Source organism: Pongo abelii, chromosome 20, assembly GCF_028885655.2.
Source record: "Pongo abelii isolate AG06213 chromosome 20, NHGRI_mPonAbe1-v2.0_pri, whole genome shotgun sequence".
Taxonomy (NCBI): Eukaryota; Metazoa; Chordata; class Mammalia; order Primates; family Hominidae; genus Pongo; species Pongo abelii.
Genome location: NC_072005.2, coordinates 51,172,441 through 51,194,833, shown reverse-complemented (window position 1 = coordinate 51,194,833; position 22,393 = coordinate 51,172,441). Strand labels below are relative to the sequence as shown.

At 56.8% G+C, this 22,393-nt stretch overlaps 1 protein-coding gene and 1 pseudogene across 2 annotated transcripts in view; both read right to left on the bottom strand.

Moving 5' to 3' along the window:
* Positions 1-1,973: 1,973 nt before the first annotated feature.
* Positions 1,974-22,393, bottom strand: part of PPP1R37 (protein phosphatase 1 regulatory subunit 37) — a 54,894-nt gene continuing 34,474 nt past the window's right edge. Inside the window, exons 2-13 of one of the 2 annotated variants that reach the window (XM_002829392.6) lie at positions 10,452-10,549; positions 8,780-8,825; positions 8,455-8,555; positions 7,620-7,739; positions 6,876-7,026; positions 6,630-6,785; positions 5,634-5,746; positions 4,275-4,416; positions 4,008-4,174; positions 3,211-3,907; positions 2,783-2,873; positions 1,974-2,692 (exon numbers count right to left, since the gene is read on the bottom strand). In XM_002829392.6, coding sequence (XP_002829438.3) covers positions 2,791-2,873; positions 3,211-3,907; positions 4,008-4,174; positions 4,275-4,416; positions 5,634-5,746; positions 6,630-6,785; positions 6,876-7,026; positions 7,620-7,739; positions 8,455-8,555; positions 8,780-8,825; positions 10,452-10,549 — 1,874 coding nt within the window. In that variant the 3' untranslated portion in view covers positions 1,974-2,692; positions 2,783-2,790. Of the gene's footprint in view, positions 3,908-4,007; positions 4,175-4,274; positions 4,417-5,633; positions 5,747-6,629; positions 6,786-6,875; positions 7,027-7,619; positions 7,740-8,454; positions 8,556-8,779; positions 8,826-10,451; positions 10,550-22,393 lie in introns of both variants that reach the window. The other variant, XM_063719578.1, reaches the window with a different exon arrangement.
* LOC129047209 (eukaryotic translation initiation factor 5A-1-like) overlaps positions 14,504-22,393 on the bottom strand; it is a 41,339-nt pseudogene continuing 33,449 nt past the window's right edge.

Genomic DNA, 22,393 nt, shown 5'->3' with positions numbered 1-22,393 from the left:
TGATTACCTTTGTAAAAACCCTATTTCTAAGTGAGCTCACATTCTGGGGTACTGGAGGTAAGGACTTTAAACATCTTTTTTTGGCCAGGCGCAGTGGCTTATGCCTGTAATCCCAGCACTTTGGGAGGCCGAGGTGGGCGGATCACGAGGTCAAGAGATTAAGACCATTCTGGCCAACATGTTGAAACCCCGTCTCTACTAAAAGTACAAAAACTAGCTGGGCGTGGTGGTGCACGCCTGTACTCCCAGCTACTCGGGAGGCTGAGGCAGGAGAATTGCTTGAACCCGGGAGGTGGAAGTTGCAGTGAGCCGAGATTGCGCCACTGCACTCCAGCCTGGCAACAGAGCGAGACTCCAGCTCAACAAATAAATAAATAAATAAATAAACAAACATCTTTTTTTGTGGGAGACACAATTCAACTCCTAACAGTAGGAAAGGCCCAGTTCCTCACTCCAAGCTCAATTTAGTGAAAGCAAATCAAGGGACAGGCTGGGAAGAGGATCCCTGTCCCTCCCCTAGCATACCCCACACATGGGGTGGGGAGGCAGACGGCCAACGGGCTGGGTGAGACCCCAACACAGCTGCCTCCACGGAGGCTGAGACCATGAGCAACGGCTAATATCGACCAAGGGCCTCTGAAGATCTTTGGGGCGCTGTGCTGACCCAAACCAGGCGAAGGACGGAGGTCTCTCAGTACCTTGATGCAAACGCCTCACATGCCCCGGCCTCACCCAGACGGGCTGGATCCACGGTGGCCAGGAGGGGGCCCCTTCTTCCCTTCACCCATGGCCATATCGCACATTAGCAGAGCTGGGGACAAGCTGGCTGTGCAGGGATGGGAAGGGTGATGCGGGCTGCTGGTGGCTGTTCTGTGTAGCTTCCCTAAGTCCCTCGCCCAAATAAGAGTCCTCGCCATGGCTGACCTGGGGAGCAGTTAGGACACTTACAGCTGCAAGGGACCAAACAGCAAACCAGCAGTGGGTTCCTAAGGTGTTCCTCCCAGAGGCCAGGGTGGCTGGGGGCAGGGGACTCCCTGGTGTGCGCAGGAGCTGAATGACACCAGGGCTCCAGCCTGCGACTGTGGTTCTTGTGATGTCACCACAACACCTCCAACCATGTCAGCCTCCCACACGGGAAAGAAGGGGATGGGTGGCCCAGAAATGCTCGTTCAGTAATTTTTTTTTTTTTTTTTTTGAGACAGGATCTCACTCTGTTGCCCAGGCTGAAGTGCAGTGGTGCAATCACACCTCACTGCAGCCTCAACCTCCTGGGTTCAAGCAATCCTCCCAACTCAGCTTCCTGAGTAGCTGGGACTACAGGCACACGCCACCACACCCAGCTAATTTTTGTATTTTCTATGGAGATGGGGTTTCACCATGTTGCCCAGACTAGTGTCAAATTCCTGGGTTCAAGCAATCCTCCCACCTCGGCCTCCCAAAGTGCTGGGATTACAGGTGTGGGCCACCAAGCCCGGCCTGCTCCCCACTTTGCTAAAGGGAAAAACCCACCTCTTAGAAATCCGCAATAGCCCCCCCATGACCCCCCAGGCCCCTGCTGGCAAAGGGGAACAAGCCGCCCAACAGGCTGCGGCAGCGCTGGCTGGGCCCGGGGCACACTCCCACCTGCACAACACCCGGGGCTGCCAGGGACAGGCTGGGATCTGTTCCTGTTGAGCGATGGGCGACTGGGCAGAGCCACTCCATATCCAGCATCCTGAGACCCTAGACCTGAAGCCAGGAGGTATCTGGGGCCTGTCTCTCCCTGCAGAAAGGATGGGTGTAAACTGGCCTGGCTGGGAGGTGGCCGTACGAGACACCAGAGCATGGACGCAGAATAGACGGGACTGTGGGGGAAGACGCAGTAATGCCTGACCAGAGCCCTGGCAGACGCTCTGTAACCAGGAGCTGTGATGGCCTCCACCCAGCCCACCCCCAGCAACCACCTCCAGGATCCGCACGAAGCAGACGTTGGGCAAAGTGAACCCAGCCCCAGTTTATTAGAAAAGGTGTGAACAGAGTTGCACCGTCAGGAGTAGCCCCAGCCCTCTGCCCACCCTCACCCACACCCGTGCCACCCGCCCCCAAAGGGTTGTAGTGCCTCTCAGGGCGCAGCCTCCAGTGGCCTGGACAGCAGGGTCCCGGAGTGCCGGCTGCTCCCGCCCCAGCTCCCTGATAGATTTATTGCACTTGAGAAAAAGAAAGCTCTGATCCTCTGCTCCCATCCCCCCACCCTGCCCGGCCTGCACTGTCTGGGGCTGTTCTGCGCATCTCAACCACCACCAGCACACACAGCCCCTCCGGCACCAGGCTGCCTGCCTGGCCCTGTGCCCAGGGCCACAGGGGACCATCCCACCACCACCCAGGACGCCTGCCCTCCACAGGGCAAGCCTGGCCCCTCCAGAACAGGCGCCTGATGTCCTTGGGAGACGACCTCCTCCTCCTCCTGCTCCCCCTCCTCCCATTCACCCCCAGAGTCTTCCGGTGGTGGGCTCATAAATAGAAGTGCTTGAGTCACGCGGGGAGGGCCACTCCCTGTAGCTCCTGCACCCCTTGTAGTGTTGCTGTGGGGGGAGGGGGGCCCCACAATGGCCCCCACCCCTGGCATCCTGGGCCTCAGGAAGGCTGGGGGTAAGGTGAGCAGATTCTCATGGCTCTGGCCTCAGCTCATCGCAGACCGACCGGAAAAAGGGAACTTGGGGAGGAGAGATTGGGGGAGAGACTGTCAGAGCCAGGGGCTCTCTCAGCTCCTCCCGAGTGCCGTGGGCCCCGGGCCTGGCCTCACCTAAAGTGTCACAGTGTCTCCTGCCCGGATTCCTGACTGGCTTCCAGAAGCAGCTCCTCGAGCTCCTTCTCGTTCTTGGAGCAGCTCAGTTCTGTGTGGGAGGACGGGCCAGCACCCCCATCAGGCGGGTGGGGCAAATACAACCTGTCCCCAGCCCGGCCCCAGCCAGACCCTCAGGGCCTGCAGAGTGCCCAGAGACCGCTGAGATGGTCAGGCTCAAGGCAGCACACCTTACATGCCCCACCCCAGGAAGAGCTCCCAGGACCCAAGGGAAGCAGGGTGGAGATGAGAACTAAGCCCCACTTTGCTGGCCCCTGCGAGAACCATTTTAAAGAGGGGAAAACTGAGGCCCACAACAGACAGGGGCTTGCCTGGGGTCACATACAGCACCCAGGGCCCCTCATCACCTGCCCTAGGGCCCCTCTCACCGTGCTCCAGGCCGCAGCTGCCCCCCTTGACCTCAGGCCCCGGGGGCGGCTCAGGGGGCAGTGCCAGGGCGAACTCGGGCTTCAGGCCGTTGGGTAGTGGTGGCCCTGACTGAGGCGGCTCCGGTGGTGGCTGAGGCTCAGAGGACCCTGTGTCCTGGGTGTCAATGGCCCCAGCTGGTGGTAGGGAAGGTGAGGCGGGTGGGGAGGGAGGGGGTGGGGGAGAGGGAGGGGTGGGTGATGCAGGGGGCTCTGCCCTCTCGGGTGGGCTCTCCACCCGGGTCACCACAAACACCTTGTGGCCCCGGCCCGGGCTGGACACGGAAATCCGCTGCTCAGTGGGTGTGGAGGGGCTGCCTGGGGGACTCCTGTCCCCAGGGTCCAGGGAGTCCGTGGGGGACACCAGGGCAGGACAGGGGGTCTCGTCCCTCTCCCCTTCCTCTTCCTCCTCATTCTCCCCATCCGAGTCCAAGTCTGAGTCTGAGTCCGGGCTGGGTGCGGGGCTGGGGGCCCCGTTCTGCACCCCAGCAGCGGGCTCGTCGTCGGGCTGGGGCTCGGTGGCGGTGGTCTCAGGCATGGAGGCCGACAGCTGCGGCGGCTGCTCCTTCTCCTCCCTCTCCCGCGCCAGCACCAAGTTGCGCTTGCAGCCGTTCTGGATCTCGGCCAGCAGCGCCTTCTGCGTCTCGATGAAGCTCTTCACCTGTGGCGGGAGCGCCTGGCTAGGGCTCTCAGGCCGGCCCCACCACCCAGCCTTCCGCCCGCCCTCCCGCCCCAGGGCTGCAGGGCCGTCCCCTGCTCACCGCCTCCTTCTTGGGCTCACGGTCGAGGTCCAGGCGCAGCAGTGAGTGGTTCACCTTGAGGGCCAACGACAGTGCCATGAGCCCGCCTGTCTTGATCTCGTTCTCCCGAAGGTCCAGTCTCAGGAGGCGGGGGCTCTCAGCGATGAACTCCGCCACCGCCACCGCGCCTGGGGGGGGGCACCGCAGGGGCTGGCCACAGGCCCCACACCCGGCTGGCCGCCCCGCTGAGCCCACCAGCCCGCACCCTGGCCCGGCCCCGTACCCTACCCTCGCACGTGAGCTTGGTGGAGGCCAGCCCGAGGCGCAGCACGCTGCGGTTGCTGATGAGCCCGTTCTTGAGGTGCCGCACACCCTCGTTCCCGATGGGGTTGTGGCCCAGGTTCAGCGTCTCCAGGCTCTGAGTGTGCGGCTGGAGGGAGGGGGCATGAGGGTGAGGAGGAGGCCGTGATGGCGGAGGAGGGCCCAGGAGGCCAAGTCAGGAAAGAAGCCGGGAAGAGAGCCAGGCCCGGGTGCTCCTTTTCCTTCAGGCGCCTGCGTGAACACCGGCACCGTCCTGCCCTGCTGCAGGCCTGGCCTGAAGTCTCTCCTGTGCCTGACGTCTCCCCAAATGCCAGGTCCCCCGTCCACTCCCAGCCCCCCAGGCACCCAGTCAGTCCCTACCCCCCACAGCCTGAGCCCCTGGCCAGGGCCTGGACCTTGAGCGCCCTGAAGCCTCCAAGGAGGGTGACTCTTACCCAAAGTTTGGGCACATGAGTGCTCGCCCTGAGAGTCTCTGTACCTGCGTGGCTTGCTTTAAGCACCACGTAAAAACTGAAAACCAGGCGCGGTGACTCACTCATAATCCCAATACTTTCGGAGGCCGAGGTGGGGGGATCACTTGAGGTCAGGAGCAAAACTGGCCTGGCCAACATGGTGAAACCCCGTCTGTACTAAAAATACAAAAATTAGGCCGAGCGCGGTGGCTCACGCCTGTAATCCCAGCACTTTAGGAGGCCGAGGAGGGTGGATCACAAGGTCAGATTGCGACCATCCTGGCTAACACAGTGAAACCCCGTCTCTACTAAAAAAAATACAAAAAAATTAGCTGGGTGTGGTGGCGGGCGCCTGTAGTCCCAGCTACTCGGGAGGCTGAGGCAGGAGAATGGTGTGAACCCAGGAGGTGGAGCTTGCAGTGAGCGGAGATCGAGCCACTGCACTCCAGCCTGGGCGACTGAGCGAGACTCCGTCTCAAAAAAAAAAAAAAAATACAAAAATTAGCTAGGCAGGGTGGCGGGCACCTGTAGTCCCAGCTACTTGGGAGGCTGAGGCAGAAGAATCGCTTGAACCCAGGAGGCGGGGGCTGAAGTGGCTGCAGTGAGCCTAGATGGCGTCACTGCACTCCAGCCTGGGTGACAGGATGAGACTCGGTCTCAAAAAAAAAAAGGAGCTAATGAAAGAAGGGCTCCTCCTCAGGGAAAACAGGCACAGAAGCTGAATGAGGAAGCAGGTGGGGCTGAGTTTAAATCGTCTTGAACCTGCAGGATGGGCAGGACAGGAGCCGTCAGCTGGAGGCAACTGTGCTGAGAGCTGGAGTGGGAGGTGGCAGCGGGGACCGAGGTGCCTCCCTTCCCTGCCAGCCTGACTCACCAGTGTCATGCCCAGGAAGGCCATGCCTGTGTGCGTGAGCTGGTTGTTCCACAGCACCAGGGTCACCAGCCCCTTCCTCTGCTCCTTGAGGCCCTCGCAGATGTAGGCCAGACCTGGGGGAGGCCGGCAGTCAGAGCCCCGTCTGGGGTCCAGGTGCTTCCTGGGGAGGGGACTGCAGGATAGGAGCAACCCCCTCTGCTTAGGACCTCCATGGAGGCCCGACAGGCCCAGGCCTTGCCCGGCAGCCCTGCCTCGGCCTGGCACCCCTGGGCACACATCTGTGACCCCTGGGCCTGGGTGCCCGGATGACAGCCTCCCCCAAATGCTTCTGATCTTTGCTCAAATGTGACCACCTCTGGCCCACCTCACCTCACAGCCAGCTCACTGCCACCCACAGTCACTGCTGTCTCCCTCCAATGCAGATCCCACCATCCAACAGGCTGGAAATTTCACTCATCTTATCTTTGTCTCTAGACTGGAGTACAAGCTCAACCCCCCAGCATCAAACACCAGCGCTCCTCCCACTGCACTCACTGCTCCCGCGCCTGGACCCTTTCCCAGGCTTCTGACAAGGCTGGTTCTGCTCCCAGCCTCCGGATGGAAGCCCAGAGGCCCCGCCCCACGGTGGTCTTCCCTCATCTACCATCTGAAAGCAGCCTCTAGCTGACCCTGTTATTGCAGCAACACTGCTTTCTTTTCAGATTGTAATTACTTACTTCGCCTCATCCTGCAGCTGTCAGCTGAGCTGTCTCCTCCTCCCGGAAGCCCTCCCTGGCCCCCAGACTGATCGGACCCTGCCTCTGGGCTCCATCAGCCCAGTCCTGCCCACTCTAGGTTGTCACTGTCTAGGGCGGGTCTGTCTTCCTCCTGGGAGCCCCAGCAGGACAGTGTTGGGGTGGTCTTGGCCACGTCTGTGTCCCCAGCACCACCTAGCGCAGGGCCACGCAGAGTGGGTGCTGGGTGACAGGTGTGGGTGGGGTGGGCCACTGCACCCACCCGAGTCCAGCACGTGGTTGTTCCGGAGGTCCAGGATCTGCAGGGAGCAGTTGAACTTCAGCAGGTTACCCAGCTGGGCTGAGTCCTGCAGGCCGTTGAGCTTGTTGTCCGCCAGGTACAGCTCCCGCAGGTTCATGTTCATCTTCAGGGCTGTGGCTGGGGACGGGGAGGGGGCACGGTGACTGGGCAGGCCCCTGCCCCCCGCAGGCTGCACATCCTGCTCACCCTCCCGGGCTTGGGGCTCACCGAGCAGCATGAGGGGCCGCCCCGATAGGCTGGCGTTCTCCAGGTGCAGCACTGCCAGGCTGCTGCGGATGCGCAGGGCACGGGCCACGAAGGGCGCCGAGTGGTCCAGCAGGGGTGTGTTGCGGGCATCCAGGTACTGCAGGCAGCTCGTCTGCAGGGGCAAGAGGACAGGGGTGAGGCACTGGCTCAGGCCTGCCCCAGCACTCCCTGGCCCCAGGACCTGCGGCCCCACGTCTCAATAAGAAACGAAGCCACAGCTGTCATCTGGCTATGTCGCCTTGTTTTACAGTGGGGGTAACTGTGGCTGGGGAGGGAAGGCTCAGCCTGGGGTCCTGTGGGTGAGCGAGGCAGGGTTGGTGGCAGCCAGGATCCCCAACTCCTGTGTGGCTGGGAGGTTCCCAGATAGCCCCGTCCCCTCCCCTCCACCCAGCCTTCACACAGGAGTGACGTGGGGATGGCAACCATGGCCACCTCCAAGCGGATGACATTACGGAGGGATGACATTACGGAAGGGAGAAGTTGGAGGTCATGAAACGCCTGGCAAGGAGAGAAGGGACCAGGGGGCCTGGGGGCCAGGACACCTCTTGGCCCTGTTCTCCTGGCCTGAGGGCCAGGCCCAGCATCCCCACAACAGTCCACACTCAAGAGCTCATGCAGTCAGAGCCTATGGGCCGCGCCCTGAGAAAGTGCCTCCCCGTGCTGGGAGCCTGAGCTGCCTCTTCCTGGAAGCCGAGAGGTGCCCACCTTGCGCATCATGTGGGCGGCCGCCTGCCAGCCCCGGGTGCCGATGTGCTTGTTGAAGGAGATGTTGAGGTGGGTGGCTGACTCGTAGTACTCGATCATGTCGAAGAGGGCTGAGGCACCCTGCGCATAGAGATTCGGGGGCTCAGCCTCAGCTCTGGGCTGCCCTGGAGGAGAGGTGTGGGCCCTGACACCGGGCCCCACCAAGAGACGATGGGTCTAGGGTCTGGAGAGAGCCACACGGGAGAGGAGGACAAGCACAGACAGGGCCCCATGAGCCACAGGGACAAACCCTTTCCTTCTCTGCTGTAGTCAGTTTTGTTTTCTGTCACTTGCCCTCCAAAGTCCTTGACTGATGTGCTGAGTGACCAGGACAGGCCTTGGTGTTCCTGAGGCTGGGCCTCAGTTCTCCAGGTCCCTTGTCCCTGGATGCCGACACCTGGGGTGACTGGGGACTCCCAAGGCTGAGGAGGTGAGGGCCCTTGGGCCTTGATGGGAGGCTGCTCTCAGAATGCTTCCCAAGCCCACCCCGTAGGAGCTGGACCCTCCAGCGTGGTTCCTGAAAGGGCTCCTGGGGGCCACACGCCTGCCCCTCAGCCCAGCTCCCTAAGGCTCTCCTTGCTTATGAGGGTGGGCCATAGGGGCCCCAGCGCGCCCTCCACACCCACTCTGGTCATACCGGATGTCTCCCTCTTGCCCTGCAAGAGGCCCTGCCCTTGTGCCACCCCTCAGCCTTTGCCTAGGGGACCCCCTCCTCCTGCAGTGTCCTCTCCCCACCCAAACCTCGAAGGGGCCCGGGAGCTCAGGGAGCCGAGTGGGAGGTGGCAGGGCCGCTCACATCTTCATCCAGGTTCGTCTGCTCCAGGTCCACGACCTTGAACTGCAGCCTCTTGAAGACCTCTTCCAGGGCCTCGCAGGTCTTGTAGTCAAGCTTCTCACCTGGGGGGAGACAGCAGCCGTGCGCATGTCTAAGACAGTGCACCTTTGCATGGCTGGAAGGGCCCTCTGCCCCCAACCTCCCACCCCCCACCAGGCCCAGCCCCTGCCCTGGCTGAGCTCAGCTCCAGAAGCCGCTAACCCCAGGCAGGTCCTCAGACCCACCTCTAGGGAGCCCCCGACCTGCCCATGACCCAAGGGCTCCCAACCCCTGGCCAGACACACACCTTTCAGGTCCAGACAGTCGAGGCGGTGCCCGAGGTCTGTGAATTCCTGAGAAAGTAGAGTGGATGGGGGTTAAGGCAGGAAGACACTTGAACAGGGGGGTCAGCCGAGGCCCCGAATGGCTGCTATGCCTGAGGTCGGGCAGGGTTCTGGGGTGGGGTTTGGGCGAAGGCACTGAACAGAGGCTCAGAGGCCGCCCACCAGCTGGAACCTGCGGTACAGGGCCTTAGACAGCGAGAGAACTCTGCACCCACACAACTGAGGACCAGCCAGCACTGCAGCCAGGCAGGCCTGGGTGAAGCCCCCTGCCCCAGTGGGACCGAGTAAGGGAGTGGGCCCAGCATCTCTGGGGATGTCCCAGCAGAGGAGGGAGTCTGTGCAAAGGCTGTGAGGCAGGAAATGAGCCTAGGAAGATGGCAAGGCTGGGCACAGGAGGCTTCTTGGTGAAGGCAGGGCCTGGAGCCCGGCATCCAGTCAGAGCCCACCGCCCCGCAGACGCCAGCACCCGCGCTCTGAGCTTACGCACATCACCTGCAGGGTGGGTACTGCAGGGCTGGTCTGAACCAGGCCGATGGACTCCAAGGACCCACCCTCTCAGCCGCCACACTGAGCAGCCACCCTTCATGGGACCTGGCAAGCCCCTCTTCTGGAATGTTCCAGAGAACCTACCCTAACCCCAGTGAACAGTGATGGACAAGGAGCATGGTTGCTTCCAGCACAGCTGAGGGTACAACAGCCAGAGGACAGGCAACCCTGGAACCCTCGGGACGAGTGGTGCTTCACTGACTCGGCGCCAGGCCGGGGCCCACAGGAGAGGGGCCGAGGGAGGGGGCTGGGGGACTGGCAGGGTGGGAGAGCGACCTATGTGGAAATGGAAAACCAGCAGGTACCCCTCAATAGCCACCTTGCCAACGCACAGAAAAGGCCAGGAAATGCCGAGTGGCCACAATGGGGGTTCCCGAGGAGGGGGCCTTGGGGCAGGAGATAAGAGGTGGATTTGGCTTTTCAGATCTGTAGTATTTTTATTTTTTTAAATCTGAGGATATGTGTTATTTCTGTAATTCTGACTTTTATGAATATGCTGGGCACAGTGGCTCATGCCTGTAATCTCAGCATTTTAGGAGGCTGAGGTGGGCAGATCACCTGAGGTCAGGAGTTTGAGACCAGTCTGGTCAACATGGCGAAACCCCATCTCTACTAAAAATACAAAAAAAATTAGCTGGGCATGGTGGCGTGCACCTGTAATCCCAGCTACTCGGGAGGCTGAGGCAGGAGAATCACTTGAACCCAGGAGGCAGAGATTGCAGTGAGCCGAGATCGCGCCACTGTACTCCAGCCTGGGAGACAAAAGCGAGACTCCATCTCAAAAAAAAAAAAAGAATACATAAATTTTGTAATTCAGACTTACAAGAATCGTAGATATGCCTCTTCCCCAGGGAACAGCGTTTTTTTGGGGGGCTGACAGATACCCGAATGTCTTACTTTATAGAATTCTGTGCTCTTCATATTTATGAAGAAACTGATTCGTTCTCTAGCCGAGCAGCAGGCTTTCAAAGATGTATTCATGAACACCTGGGGCTGGGAAGTGGGAGGCCCTCTCCTGCTGGGGTGGTTCCACCCTAGGGCCCCCCCTTGACACCCACACCGGACCCACCCACCCTGCCCTGCCCATACCTGCAGCTGCCTGAGGAGCTTGGGGATCTGCCTGCAGTTCAGCTTCTGGCAGGCCTGCTTGTAGGCACCGATGACCTCATCCACGGTCACATTCTGGGCTGCAGGCACAGGGGACCCAGGCCTGTGACTGTCCACACCCCAAGTCCTTCATGGGGCTCCACCCACTCCCGCCCTAAGGCCTCTGCCCATACTGCCCTCTTCAGCCCTCCCCCAACCAACAGGCTGCCTGAGCTCTGTCCTCCCTTTCAGGCCCCCCCGCTGGCCACTGCCCGAGGTAAGGTGCCCTTGGGCACCCCCACCCCAAGTCAGCACCACCCTCCACGCCTCACCTCTGCTCCAAGCACCTTCACACAAATACACAATGAACAGCACACAATCTTTCTACATATCAGCCACCTCCCCTACTAGCCCGGGAGCCCAGGAGGACAGGACTGGGACTGTCTTGGTCACCACCATGTCTCCAACATTGTCTCAGTGTTTTGTTTGTTTTTGAGACAGGGTCTCACTCTGTCGCTCAGGCTGGAGTAAAGTGGTGAGAACACAGCTCACTGCAGCCTTGACCTCCCAGGCTCAAGCATCCTCCCGAGCAGCAGAGACCAAACGCTTGCACTGTCATGCCCAGGTCATTTTTATTTCTGGTGGAGATGGGGTCTCACTATGTTGCCCAAGCTGGTCTCAAACTCCTGGGCTTCAGCAATCCTTCTGCCTCAGCCTCCCAAAGTGCTGGGATTACAGGTATGAGCCACTGTACTTGGTCCTTGGTTTTTGTTTTTGGTTTTTTGGGTTTTTTTTGGGGGTGAAAGAATGAATCCTCACTTCAATCCTATGAGGAAACCAAGCTCAGAGAAACAACCTTGCCCAAGATCACACAGCTGGTATATATGCGAGCCGGGCTTTGAACTCAGCTCTCAACTACAATGCCACGTGCCTCTCAGAATCCCCACTCCCAAAACACCCTCAATAGCTAAACATCGCCATACACTATCCAGGGCCCGGCCCCTTGACGCAGGACACAGAAGCAGTTGGAAGAGACAGGCCTGGCCCCGGGTGTTCCCAGGCTAACAGGCAGTGGCTCCCAGCATGAATGAAGGGACGCAGCCCAAGCCCAATAGCTGCAGCCCCGGTCCCTGGAGGGCCACAGCCGCCACCACGCGGAAGGGAGGGCTGGGCTTTCCATCTGCACAGATTTGCCTTTTCTGGACATTTCATTAAAATGGAATTGAAACTGTGTGGCCTTCTGCGGTTGGCTTCTCTTACTGAACATAATGAGCGCGAGTTTCAGTCCCTTTATACCGCTGAAGAGTAATTATAGGATGTGCTGCGTTGTGTTTGCCCATTCACCAGCTGACAGGAATTTGTACTGTTTCCAGTTTTTGGCTATTAGAGCTTGGATTTTACCTCAGGGTGACCAGGGGAGCAGGAAGGAAAGGCTAGGAGCAGAAGAAGGAGAGGTCAGGCCTGGCCGTCAGAAAGATCTTTGGGCCAGCAGATATTGGGGCATGGAGATGACACGACGGGCAGGGAAGGGGGCCAGGAAGAGGGCTTGCTAGCAGCTTCCTGGGGGCGCCCCCTTGCCCTGCTGCCATTCCCCTGCTGCTGGACGCAGTGGGAGGCCCTGGGAGAGCTCCCAGTCCAGTAATATCTCCGTGTGGACTCCTCCTCCTGCCACCCTGCTAGGCCAGGGGCTCTGGACCCCTGGTCTCATCAAGCACTGCCCCATTTTCTAGGGGAAGAAACTGAGGTCCAGGTAAAGTATGGTGTCTCCCTGGGACCAGGTGGCTGGTCCAGGGCAGAGTCTAACATCAGACCCTGGGACTCCTCTCTGGCCACTGTGCTGGGTGGCGGTGGGTTGCTGAACTGCGGTGCTGGAGGAAAGAAGCCGACAGAGGCCAGCCGCCAGCCTCCCCAGAGGTCAGGCCTGGTCCCTGCCTGGGCACTTCCTCCTCCTTGGGGGTAGAGGCCTGGGAGGAGCTGCAGGGGATCAGCAGATGGCAGGTGCCCCTCTTGCAGACAGAGGGAACTGTCTGACAAAGGCCCATGTGCTTGGTGACCCTGGAGCTCTAGTGGGGACTGGAGCTGGCCCTGCCTGGGAAGGCAGCCCCCAGGACTGCAGCAGCTACCCCAAGCCATGGACAAGCCCATGCAAGCCCCAGTCTTAACCATTTGACCCCCAAAGGTCCATGAACTTGAGGGGAGACACTTATCTCTTTATTTTCATGAATGGAACTGAAATTTAGCATTTCCTTCTTATTAACAGAGGCCAAAAGAGACAGAGAAAAGAAACAGTGTTTAGCAGACCTTGAGACTGACATGAAAAGAAACGACAGATATTTTCCCATTGCATCAAGTTACTGCAGATTCTGAATGCCTATCACTACTCTGAGACTGAAGGCCTTATTAAAGCTGCTGCTACATCCTATCACTTCACGTGTCAATTCAATGAGGAAGAGCATTTAGCTAATGATATTCCAACTGGCATCCTTTGCAATCCTATTTAATGTTTCGCCTTAAAAATCATCATTCCAGGCCAGGCATGGTGGCTCATGCCTGTAATCCCAGCACTTTGGAAGGCTGAGGTGGATGGATCACTTGAGGTCAGGATTTCAAGACCAGCCGGGGCAACATGGCGAAACTCGGCCTCTACTAAAAATACAAAAATTAGCTGGGTGTGGTGGCGCGCTCCTGTAGTCTCAGTTACTCGGGAGGCTGAGGCAGGAGAATCACTTGAACCTGGGAGGCAGAGGTTGCAGTGAGCCAAGATCGTGCCATTACACTCCAGCCTGGGTGACAAGAGCCAAACTCCATCTCAAAAAAAAAAAAAAAAAAAGGAAATGCAAAACTGGAGGAACTATCAGAAGCATAAGAAGAATTCACAAGACACACAGAGCAGCGCTGCCCACGGACTTCGTGCCAGGCGCTTCATCCAGGAGCGCATTGACTCTGTGAAGCAGGGAGCCAGGCCAGGCCCACCCTAAGCTGTCCTGTGTGGCGGCTGAAGCCAGGGTTCAAGTCCTAGCCCCTGGCTCAGGAGCTCTGGAGCCACTCTTAACTCTCCACATTTCAGCTTCCTCAAGCTTTAAATGGGGAAGAGAAGCGTAGCTGTTTTACAGGGCGGGTGAACTAACAGAACTAAATCGTTTGTGGAGAAAGTCCGGCCCGGGCCTAGCACTGCAAACACTTAGCAGCAGCTCATGTCACAGCATCGCCAGGGTCCAGGATCAAGCTGGGGGTGGGCACCGCTGGGGCGAGGAGGCTGGCCCAGAGCTGGCTGTGGCATCAGGGTGGATACCACCATAACCCCTGACACAATGGCAGCCGGTCTCATGCACAGAAGTGCTTGGGATGGCGCCTCTTCTTTTTTTTTGAGACAGAGTTTCACTCTGTCGCCCAGGCTGGAGTTCAGTAGCACGATCTCAGCCCACTGCAACCTCTACCTCCCTGGTTCAAGCGATTCTCCTGCCTCAGCCTCCCGAGTAGCTGGGATTACAGGCACACGTCACCACACCTGGCTAATTTTTGCATTTTTAGTAGAGATGAGGGTTTCACCATGTTGGTCAGGCTGGTCTCGAACTCCTGACCTCGTGATCCGCCCACCTCAGCCTCCCAAAGTGCTGGGATTACAGGCGTGAGCCACCGTGCCCAGCCAAGATGGTGCCTCTTCTTTGTTCCAAGAGCCTCTGGGTGAGCTTGAGGCCCAGTTTCTAGGCTGGCAACCTTCACTCCCCACACAGCGATCAGACCACACCTTCATCAGCTGGGCACCTATAGGGTCTGGAACCAGGCCCGGCCCTGCGGGAGTCACCACCAGAGCCAGAGACCGAAGAGGTCACATCTGCTCAAGTGCTTACAGAAGTGCAGTAGAAATGCACTTCTACTAAAAATACAAAAATTAGCCGGGCATGGTGGTGGGTTCCTGTAGTTCCATGTACTCAGGAGGCTGAGGCACTCTCAAGTAGAACCGCTTGAGCCTGGGAAGTGAAGGATGCAGTGAGCCGAGATCGTGCCACTGCACTCCAGCCTGGGCGACAGAGTGACTCCGTCTCAAGGGGAAAAAAAAAAAGGAATGAGCACACCAAAACTAAGATTTTACAAATACTATTGCTTAGAAATCAGGCTAAATGTATTCAAATAAAAAAGAAACCAATCTATTAATAAGAAAAAAGAAAGAGCAGCATGGGCAGATCAGAGAGGAAGTTTGCACTGACAGCACTCTCACCTGCCAGGCCCATCCCCAGCACCTTCCAATGCAAATAAACACAGCTTCAATTCCCCAATCACTTCCGACACGGGAGTATTAGTATCCCCCCACTTTAGAGAGGAGACTGGGCGCATGGCTCACGCCTGCAATCCCAGCACTATGTGAGGCCAAGACAGAAGGATTGCTTGAGGCCAAGGATTTGAGACCAGCCTTGCCAACAAAGCCAGTCTCTACAAAAAAATTTCAGGAAAAAAAAAGAGAGGAGAAACCTGCGGCATGGGGCAGAGGTGTGATAACTTGTCCAAAGTTGCAGGGAGAGCTGCTGGCTGGCCCAGGACGGGCCCCTATGCACACCTGTCCATTTAAAATGGTGTGAGGAGGTGGCTGAGTAAGAAGAAGATGGCAGTGTGACAGTTCATGAGCAGGTGTGGGTCAAAATAACTGGTTCTGGCGTACTGAGCACTAACCACATGAGAGATGCTACCCGAGGCATTTCACACCCAGTTCCTCAGTATCTGCACTTAATGCGGACTCAAGAGGGGAGGTGATGGGTCCACCAGGTCTGACCACAGGGCCAGCTTGGACCCACCTGACTACGCCATGTCACAGCCCACATGACCCCATGATGGACATGGAAAAAAGGTCATGTGATGCCCAGTGTCTCATTTAAGGCGGCAGGAAGCAAGTGATCTTTGTCAGTCACGGTTTCCAGGCAAAGTGACTGAAGTCTCATAAAGGGGTGGGTCCCCAGGATCCAGGGGAGCATAGCCACAGGACCCCCATTCCACAGGCAGGGTCAAACAACCATGGCAGGACTGCAGTTCATTCAAAGGCTTTGGTGTAGGGCCCGGGCTGGAGCTCAGAGCCAGGTTCCAAAGGGAAGGGCTGCACCGTGGTTAGGGCACAGCTGTGGCCCTCAGGGATGGGGCTGGGGTCTTTGCTGTCTCTCTCACACACTCAGTGACCTTAGGCGGGCTTCACAGCATCTCACAGGTCCCACCTGAGATATAGGGTCTTGCAATATGGTTAAGAACATGAATTCTGGGCCGGGCGCGGTGGCTCACACCTGTAATCCCCGCACTTTGGGAGGCCGAGGAGGGCAGATCATCTGAGGCCAGGAGTTCGAGACAAGCCTGGCCAACATGGTGAAACCCCGTCTCTACTAAAAATACAAAAATTAGCCGGGTGTCGTGGCGCATGCCTGTAACCCCAGCTACTCAGGAGGCTGAGGCAGGAGAATCACTTGAACCTGGGAGGTGGAGGTGGAGGTTGAGGTGAGCTGAGATTGCACCACTGCGCTCCAGCCTGGGCAACAAGAGTGAAACTCTTTCTCACAGACACACAAAAAGAACATGAGTTCTGGGGCGAGACTGCCTGGAGTCAAATCCTAGTGCCGAACTCAAACTCTTGAGCAAAGCAATGTGACCCCTGTGCCTCAACTGTTTTATCCCTAAAATGGGGATGAGTGTAACTAACTCCCAGGGTCATGTGGCGAGTGAGTGAGTTAGTAGGGTCCCTCCCTGGAACCAGTGCTTAGCACACACATATACATGCTCACTTGGTCCAGGGGTAGTGGCTCATGCCTGCAATCCCAGCACTTTGGGAAGCCAAGGCAGGAAGTTCCTTTGAGCCCAGGAATTCGAGACCAGCCTGGGCAACATAGGGAGACCTTGTCTCTACAAAAAACTAAAACATGCCTGTAGTCCCAGCTACTTGGGAGGCTGAGGCAAGAGGATCACTTGAGGCCAGGAGTTCGAGACCAGCCTAGGCAACACGGTGATACCATCTCTGCCAAAAATTTAAAAATTAGCCAGGCGTGGTACTGTGTGCCTGTAATCCCAGCTACTCGGGAGGCTGAGGCGAGAGGATCACTTGAAACCAGGAGTTCGAGACTAGCCTGAGCAACAAAGTGAGACCCTGTCTCTACAAAACAAACAAAAAATACAAAAATTAGCACATGCCTGTGGTCGCAGTGACTTGGGAGGCTGAGATGGGAGGATAGCTTGAGCCTGGGAGTTTGAGGCTGCAGTGAGCTGTGATTGTGTCGCTGTACTCCAGCCTGGGCAATAGAGTGAGACTCTCTTAAAAAAAAAAAAAAAGAAAGAAAGAAAGAAACAAAAATAAAAAATACATAACTGCTCCTTAGCTTTTACATTCCTGTTGTTTTTCCAGCATGCAGTAAATCCACCATGTGCATACGTGTATGTGGGGTGGGCACGTGTGTGAGTGTGTGTCTCAAGGTCAGGGCTCGGATGCATTTGCTCAAGTCCAAGGCTCTGAAGGCCCATTAAGCACGGACCAGAATTCAAGTGGCTGTCAGAGAGGACAGATGTGTTCAGAACACATGTGTTTGGGTGTGTGTGTATTTTCTACAAAGCAGGCGTGTGTTGGGGATGGATCTGCAGAGGTAATGGCCTGGAATAAGAAGACCTGAGTTCCATCCCTCGCCTGCCGAGGCTGTGATAAATGATCACAGCAACCTCTTTCCCTCCCTGAAAGGGACACCTGCGGGGTCGCAGGCAACAAGGGACGTGAGAGCACCCATGAAGTAGCTGGCGCCAATGTCACAGTGTGGCTTAGTCAGCAGGAGACACAAATGGAGAAAAAGATGATGATGGTGGTGGGGATGGTGGCAGCCACTTCCTGGTATCAGAGACTTACTCTGTGTAATGCATAGTGCTAAGCACTTTCTTTAAAAAAAAAAAAAAAAAGAGTCAAGGTCTTCCTATATTGCCCAGGCTGGTCTTGAACTCCCAGGCTCCAGCAAACCTCCCGCCTCAGCCTCCCAAAGTGCTGGAATTACAGGCGTGAGCCGCCTCACCCAGTTCCTAAGTACTTTCCATGCACAATTTCACTTGGCCAGCTCAGCACCCCTATGATGCTGGCATAACTAGACCTCCATCTTATCAGGGAAGCAATCTGGGAGAAGAAAAGACACCTGCCCAAGTCATGGAGCCTGGAAGTGGCAGGACTGGAACACACCCCAGGACTGTCTTGACCTGAAACCAGAGCACAGCTTAACCCTCGGCTCCCTTGTCTGGGCTGAGGAGGGGGAAGGGCCGGGGCAGAGGCAGGGTGTGGGGAGCCCTGGTTGGGATGGTGAAAGGCATGAGCTCCAGGGAGAGATGCTGCTGTGCAGGAGCTGGTGGGCAGGGCCTTGCTGCTGCAGGGATGGGGCTCTGCCACTCGCCCAGCAGGTGGCAGCCAGCTCCCCACGGAGAGGATGAAGGGCAAACAGAGCTTGCCTCCCACTCCCGCCGGCTGTGGCCCTCACAAAGGGACAGAGAGAAACCTGACGCCGGGCATCAGGTGACAGGCAGAGAGATGTCTGTCTGGCATTTGCACACAGGTGCAATGGTACCCACGAGATGCAAGGACAGGTTGGGCATCAGGGGGCGGTGATGACTCACACCATCCGTGCCAGCCTGGAGCAGGGCGGGGGAAACAGACACAGTCATCCAAGTGGGAGTCAAAACACCAGGAAGCAACACTGTGCGGGCTGGGGCACACAGTGGGAGGGTGTCAGCTCTCAGAGGAGGGATGGGGAGGGAGGATGTCCAGACAAGCCTGGAGCAGGAATATTTAGGGCTGCTCCGTAACAACCATGCTACCTCTGGCTGGAGACGACCTTCCCATGCCCCGGTGTCCACCACATGAAATCGGGACGTCTGCAAGCCAGGTTCACAGAGCACCAGAGTCAGGAGGTCCTAGCTAGGACCCGGGGGCCCAGATTTTAACAGGCCCCCATATGACTGTGACGGCAACCAGGCTCAGAATAACCGCGCTTTGCAAAGCAGGTGTTATTTTGTTATTTTGGAATGAACAGAAAGGAGCCAGGGTGAGCTGGCCTTGAAAGGAGTGTTCCCAAAGGCCCCACCGGGCTCAGGTCTGGGTCTTCATTCAGGAGGCCCACTGCGCAGTCCCTGTGCAAACCCCGCGGCAGACAGCAACCACTGGGGCAGGCTTAAGTGTGACGGTGGGAGCAGGCCCGGCACCAATGCACACCAGGAGGGGAGCACTGGGGATGATGTGGGACGGTGACCTGGTGGACCCTGGTGAGGACTTCACTCTCATTCTGCAGGAGACCGGAACCACTGGGGGCGGGGGGCAGAGCAGCGACAGGATGGATTCAGGCTCATGGGAGGATTGCATTCTGCAGGAGTGGGGTCCCCTGTAGTACTCACGGGGAGGGGACCTGATCGTGCAGGTGGGCAGTCAGGAATGACACACCAGATTGCCTGTAAGTGCTCTTCCATCTTGGATGGTGACAGCCTCACCTGTCCCTGGGTTTTGGCAGCTGAGCCCCCGCTAGTGCTCCAGCTCCAAGAGGGGTTGTGGGACACAGGCGAGTCAATGCCTGCAGCCCAGGCATCCCCCTGCTTGGCACCCTGCTGGTTAGGTCCTGTGCTGCCTGGACCCCACAGAAGCCCCCCAGCCACCCCAAGAGACATCCTTTTACTATCCCCTTTTCAGAGTCAAGGCTCACAGAGGCAAGAGTACAGACTAAAAGGCCCAGGTCTGCCTTGACTTTATTACTGTTTTTTTCCATATTAAACTTGTAGTTTTATTCAGGTTTGATTTGAACAAATGTGTTGGGGCGAGACCACAGGGAAGGGTAAAGCCCATGGGGGCAGGACCCTTCCCCCCTCCTCCTCTTCCCTCCCCATCTGAAGGGGTTTGGGGAGAGGCACAGGTAGGGCAGGGGCTGGCCTTAGTCTGTGGGGGTGGTGCTTAGGGTATAGGGCCATGGGGAACAGGGGACCAGACCAGGAGTGAGTGGGGAGGGCACGAGGACCATGTGCCAGAATCCACCACTTTCTGATTCCAGATTGAATTAAAATAAATAAATAAGGCCAGGCTCAGTGGCTCACACTTGTAATCCCAGCGCTTTAGGAGGCCAAGACGGGCGGATCACCAGGTCAGGAGTTCAAGACCAGCCTGGCCAACATAGTGAAACCCTGTCTCCACTAAAAATACAAAAATTAGCCTGGCATGGTGGCATGTGCCTGTAATCCCAGCTACTCGGGAGGCTGAGGCAGGAGAACTGCTTGAACCCAAGAGGTGGAGGTTGCAGTGAGCCAAGATGGTGCCCCGTGCACTCCAGCTTGGGCAACAGAGTGAGACTCTGTCTCAAATAAATAAACCACAAGCATCACCCACCCTCTCCCCCCAACCAGGGCTGTAGCGCAAGCAGGGAAAGGGATGGCAGCTTCACCAAGGCCATGGCTTTGCTTGTTCCTGGCCAAGGGAGCTAGGTGAAGGATAGGGGCTCCCCGACAGATTGAGGGGGTGGGAAAAAACAAAATAAAACATCAAATACATTGTGTAGGAAGAGTCCAGCCTACAGAAGGCCAGAGGAGGGGGCCTCTGCAGGTTCAGAGGATCACTGCTGCCACCACCGCCACCCTGGGAGCCAGTTCTACCACCGCCACCCTGGGAGCCAGTTCTTTTGCCATGGCCTTGACTGCAACAGGTGCCTCCTCTGTCATGGCAGACAGCACGGTGATCAGGGTCTCTTCTCCACAGCGGTACTTCTGCTCATCTCCTTGCCAAGGTCTCCTCAGGCAGACGAAGAAGGTCCTCTGGCACCTCCCTGCTGTCCTAGAGCAGTGAGGGGTACCTTCCTGGATGCCAATCAGCTGGGACTCATTCCTTTTGATGTTGGGGACACCCACATTATAAGGTGACAGGCAGTTATCTTTATATTTCTTCCCAGTAAAGATGTCAATACCAACCAGGTGGACCTTGGCGTGGCCGTGCTTGCCAGTCTTCCAAGCAGACACCTCGAAGATCTTACAGGGGCCAGGCTTTGAGCACCACGAAGCCAGTGTTACATAACGCTGAGCACTGCATTGGGAAGGAGGCCGAGGCCCCTGCATCTCTTGTCTCGAAGTCCAAATCATCTGCCATTTTAAGAGGCTTCGATTCCAACTCTCGCAAACACACTGACACAACCTTGTCTTCTTGCTGCAAACTCAACCGCTGCCTCTGGGTCTGCTGCTGCTGCTGCCTCTATCACCCTGCCTTGACTTTAAACACACACAGCTGCAGGCATCACAATATTTTGCTTAAATGATCAGACTAGGCTCTGCAGCAACTACTCAACTCTGCCTTGTAGCATGAAAAGAGTAACAGATAGTATATGAACAAATGAGCCTGGACATGCGCAAATAAAACTTTATTTACAAACTCTGTCGGCTGGCCTGGGCCGTGGCTGCTGCGGACTGTCATTAGCTAAGCTCCATCAGAGATCCTTCCAGAAGGACATACAATAAACTAGGTGACTGCTTTTAGGAAGGTGAGCTGTCAAAGCTGAAGGAGAACAGGGAGGAAAACTTACTTTTCTCTATATACATTTTTAAAAATGTTTAATTTTATTGATACATAATTATTATACATATTTATGGGGTATATGTGGTATTTCGATAAATGCATACAAGGATTGAGTCAGGGTAATTAGCATATCACCTCAAACATTTATCTTTTTTTTTTTTTTGAGATAGAGTCTCGCTCTGTTGCCCAGGCTGGAGTGTAGTGGCACGATCTCGGCTCACTGCAACCTCTGCCTCCCGAGTTCAAGGGATTCTCCTGCCTCAGCCTCCCTAGTAGATGGAACTACAGGCATGTGCCACCACACCTGGCTAATTTTTGTATTTTTAGTAGAAACAGGGTTTCACTGTGTTAGCCAGGATGGTCTCTATCTCCTGACCTCGTGATCCTCCCGCCTTGGCCTCCCACAGTGCTGGGATTACAAGTGTGAGCCACTGCGCCTGGCCCAAACATTTATCATTTCTTTACGTTGAATCTCTGTCCACCTTTTTACATCTTTTGAATACTGAGGCACATACAGGTCTAGTCATAAGCCGCATAAAACCATTTCAGTCAATGATGGACTGCATATGCAGCCGGTGGTCCCATAAGATTTCCCACTATATTTTTACTGTCCCTTGTCTATGTTCATATACACAAATACCTACCACTGTGTTACACTCGCCGAGGGTACTCAGCACAGCCACATGCTGTGCAGGTGTGGTGCCCAGGAGCACTAGACTATTCCAGGTAGCCCAGGTGTGCAGTAGGCATGCCACCTAGGTTTTTTTTTTTTTGAGATGGAGTTTCGCTCTTCTTGCCCAGGCTGGAGTGTAATAGCGTGATCTCAGCTCACTGCAACCTCCGCCTCCCAGGTTCAAACGATTCTCCTCCTGCCTCAGCCTTCCGAGTAGCTGAGATTACAGGCATGTGCCACCACGCCGGGCTAATTTTGTATTTTTAGTAGAGATGGGGTTTCCAGGTTGGTCAGGCTGGTCTCAAACTCCTGACCTCAGGTGATCCGCCCATCTAGAACTCCCAAAGTGCTGGGATTACAGGTGTAAGCCACCAGGCCTGGCCTATGCCACCTAGGTTTGTGTAAGTCCGCTAGGATGTTCACATGACCATGAAATCACCTAACGACGTAGTTCTCAGAATGTGTCATCATTAAGTGATATAGGACCGTATTACGACACAACTCACACATTAAGGTGAAAGAAACCAACATCACCAGCCCCTGAGCAGCCTGGCCACAGGCCGTGCTCCTGGTGACTGTGCTGACTCAGAAGGCTCCCATTCCTGAGGCTTCCGGCAGATAATCAGATAATCGATAGGACTTGGTCACTGCTACATGCACAGGGATGGGCAGGGTGGAGAGACAAGCTGGGAAGAACCTGGCTTCAAGCCTGGGTGACTGGATGGCTGGTGGGGTCCC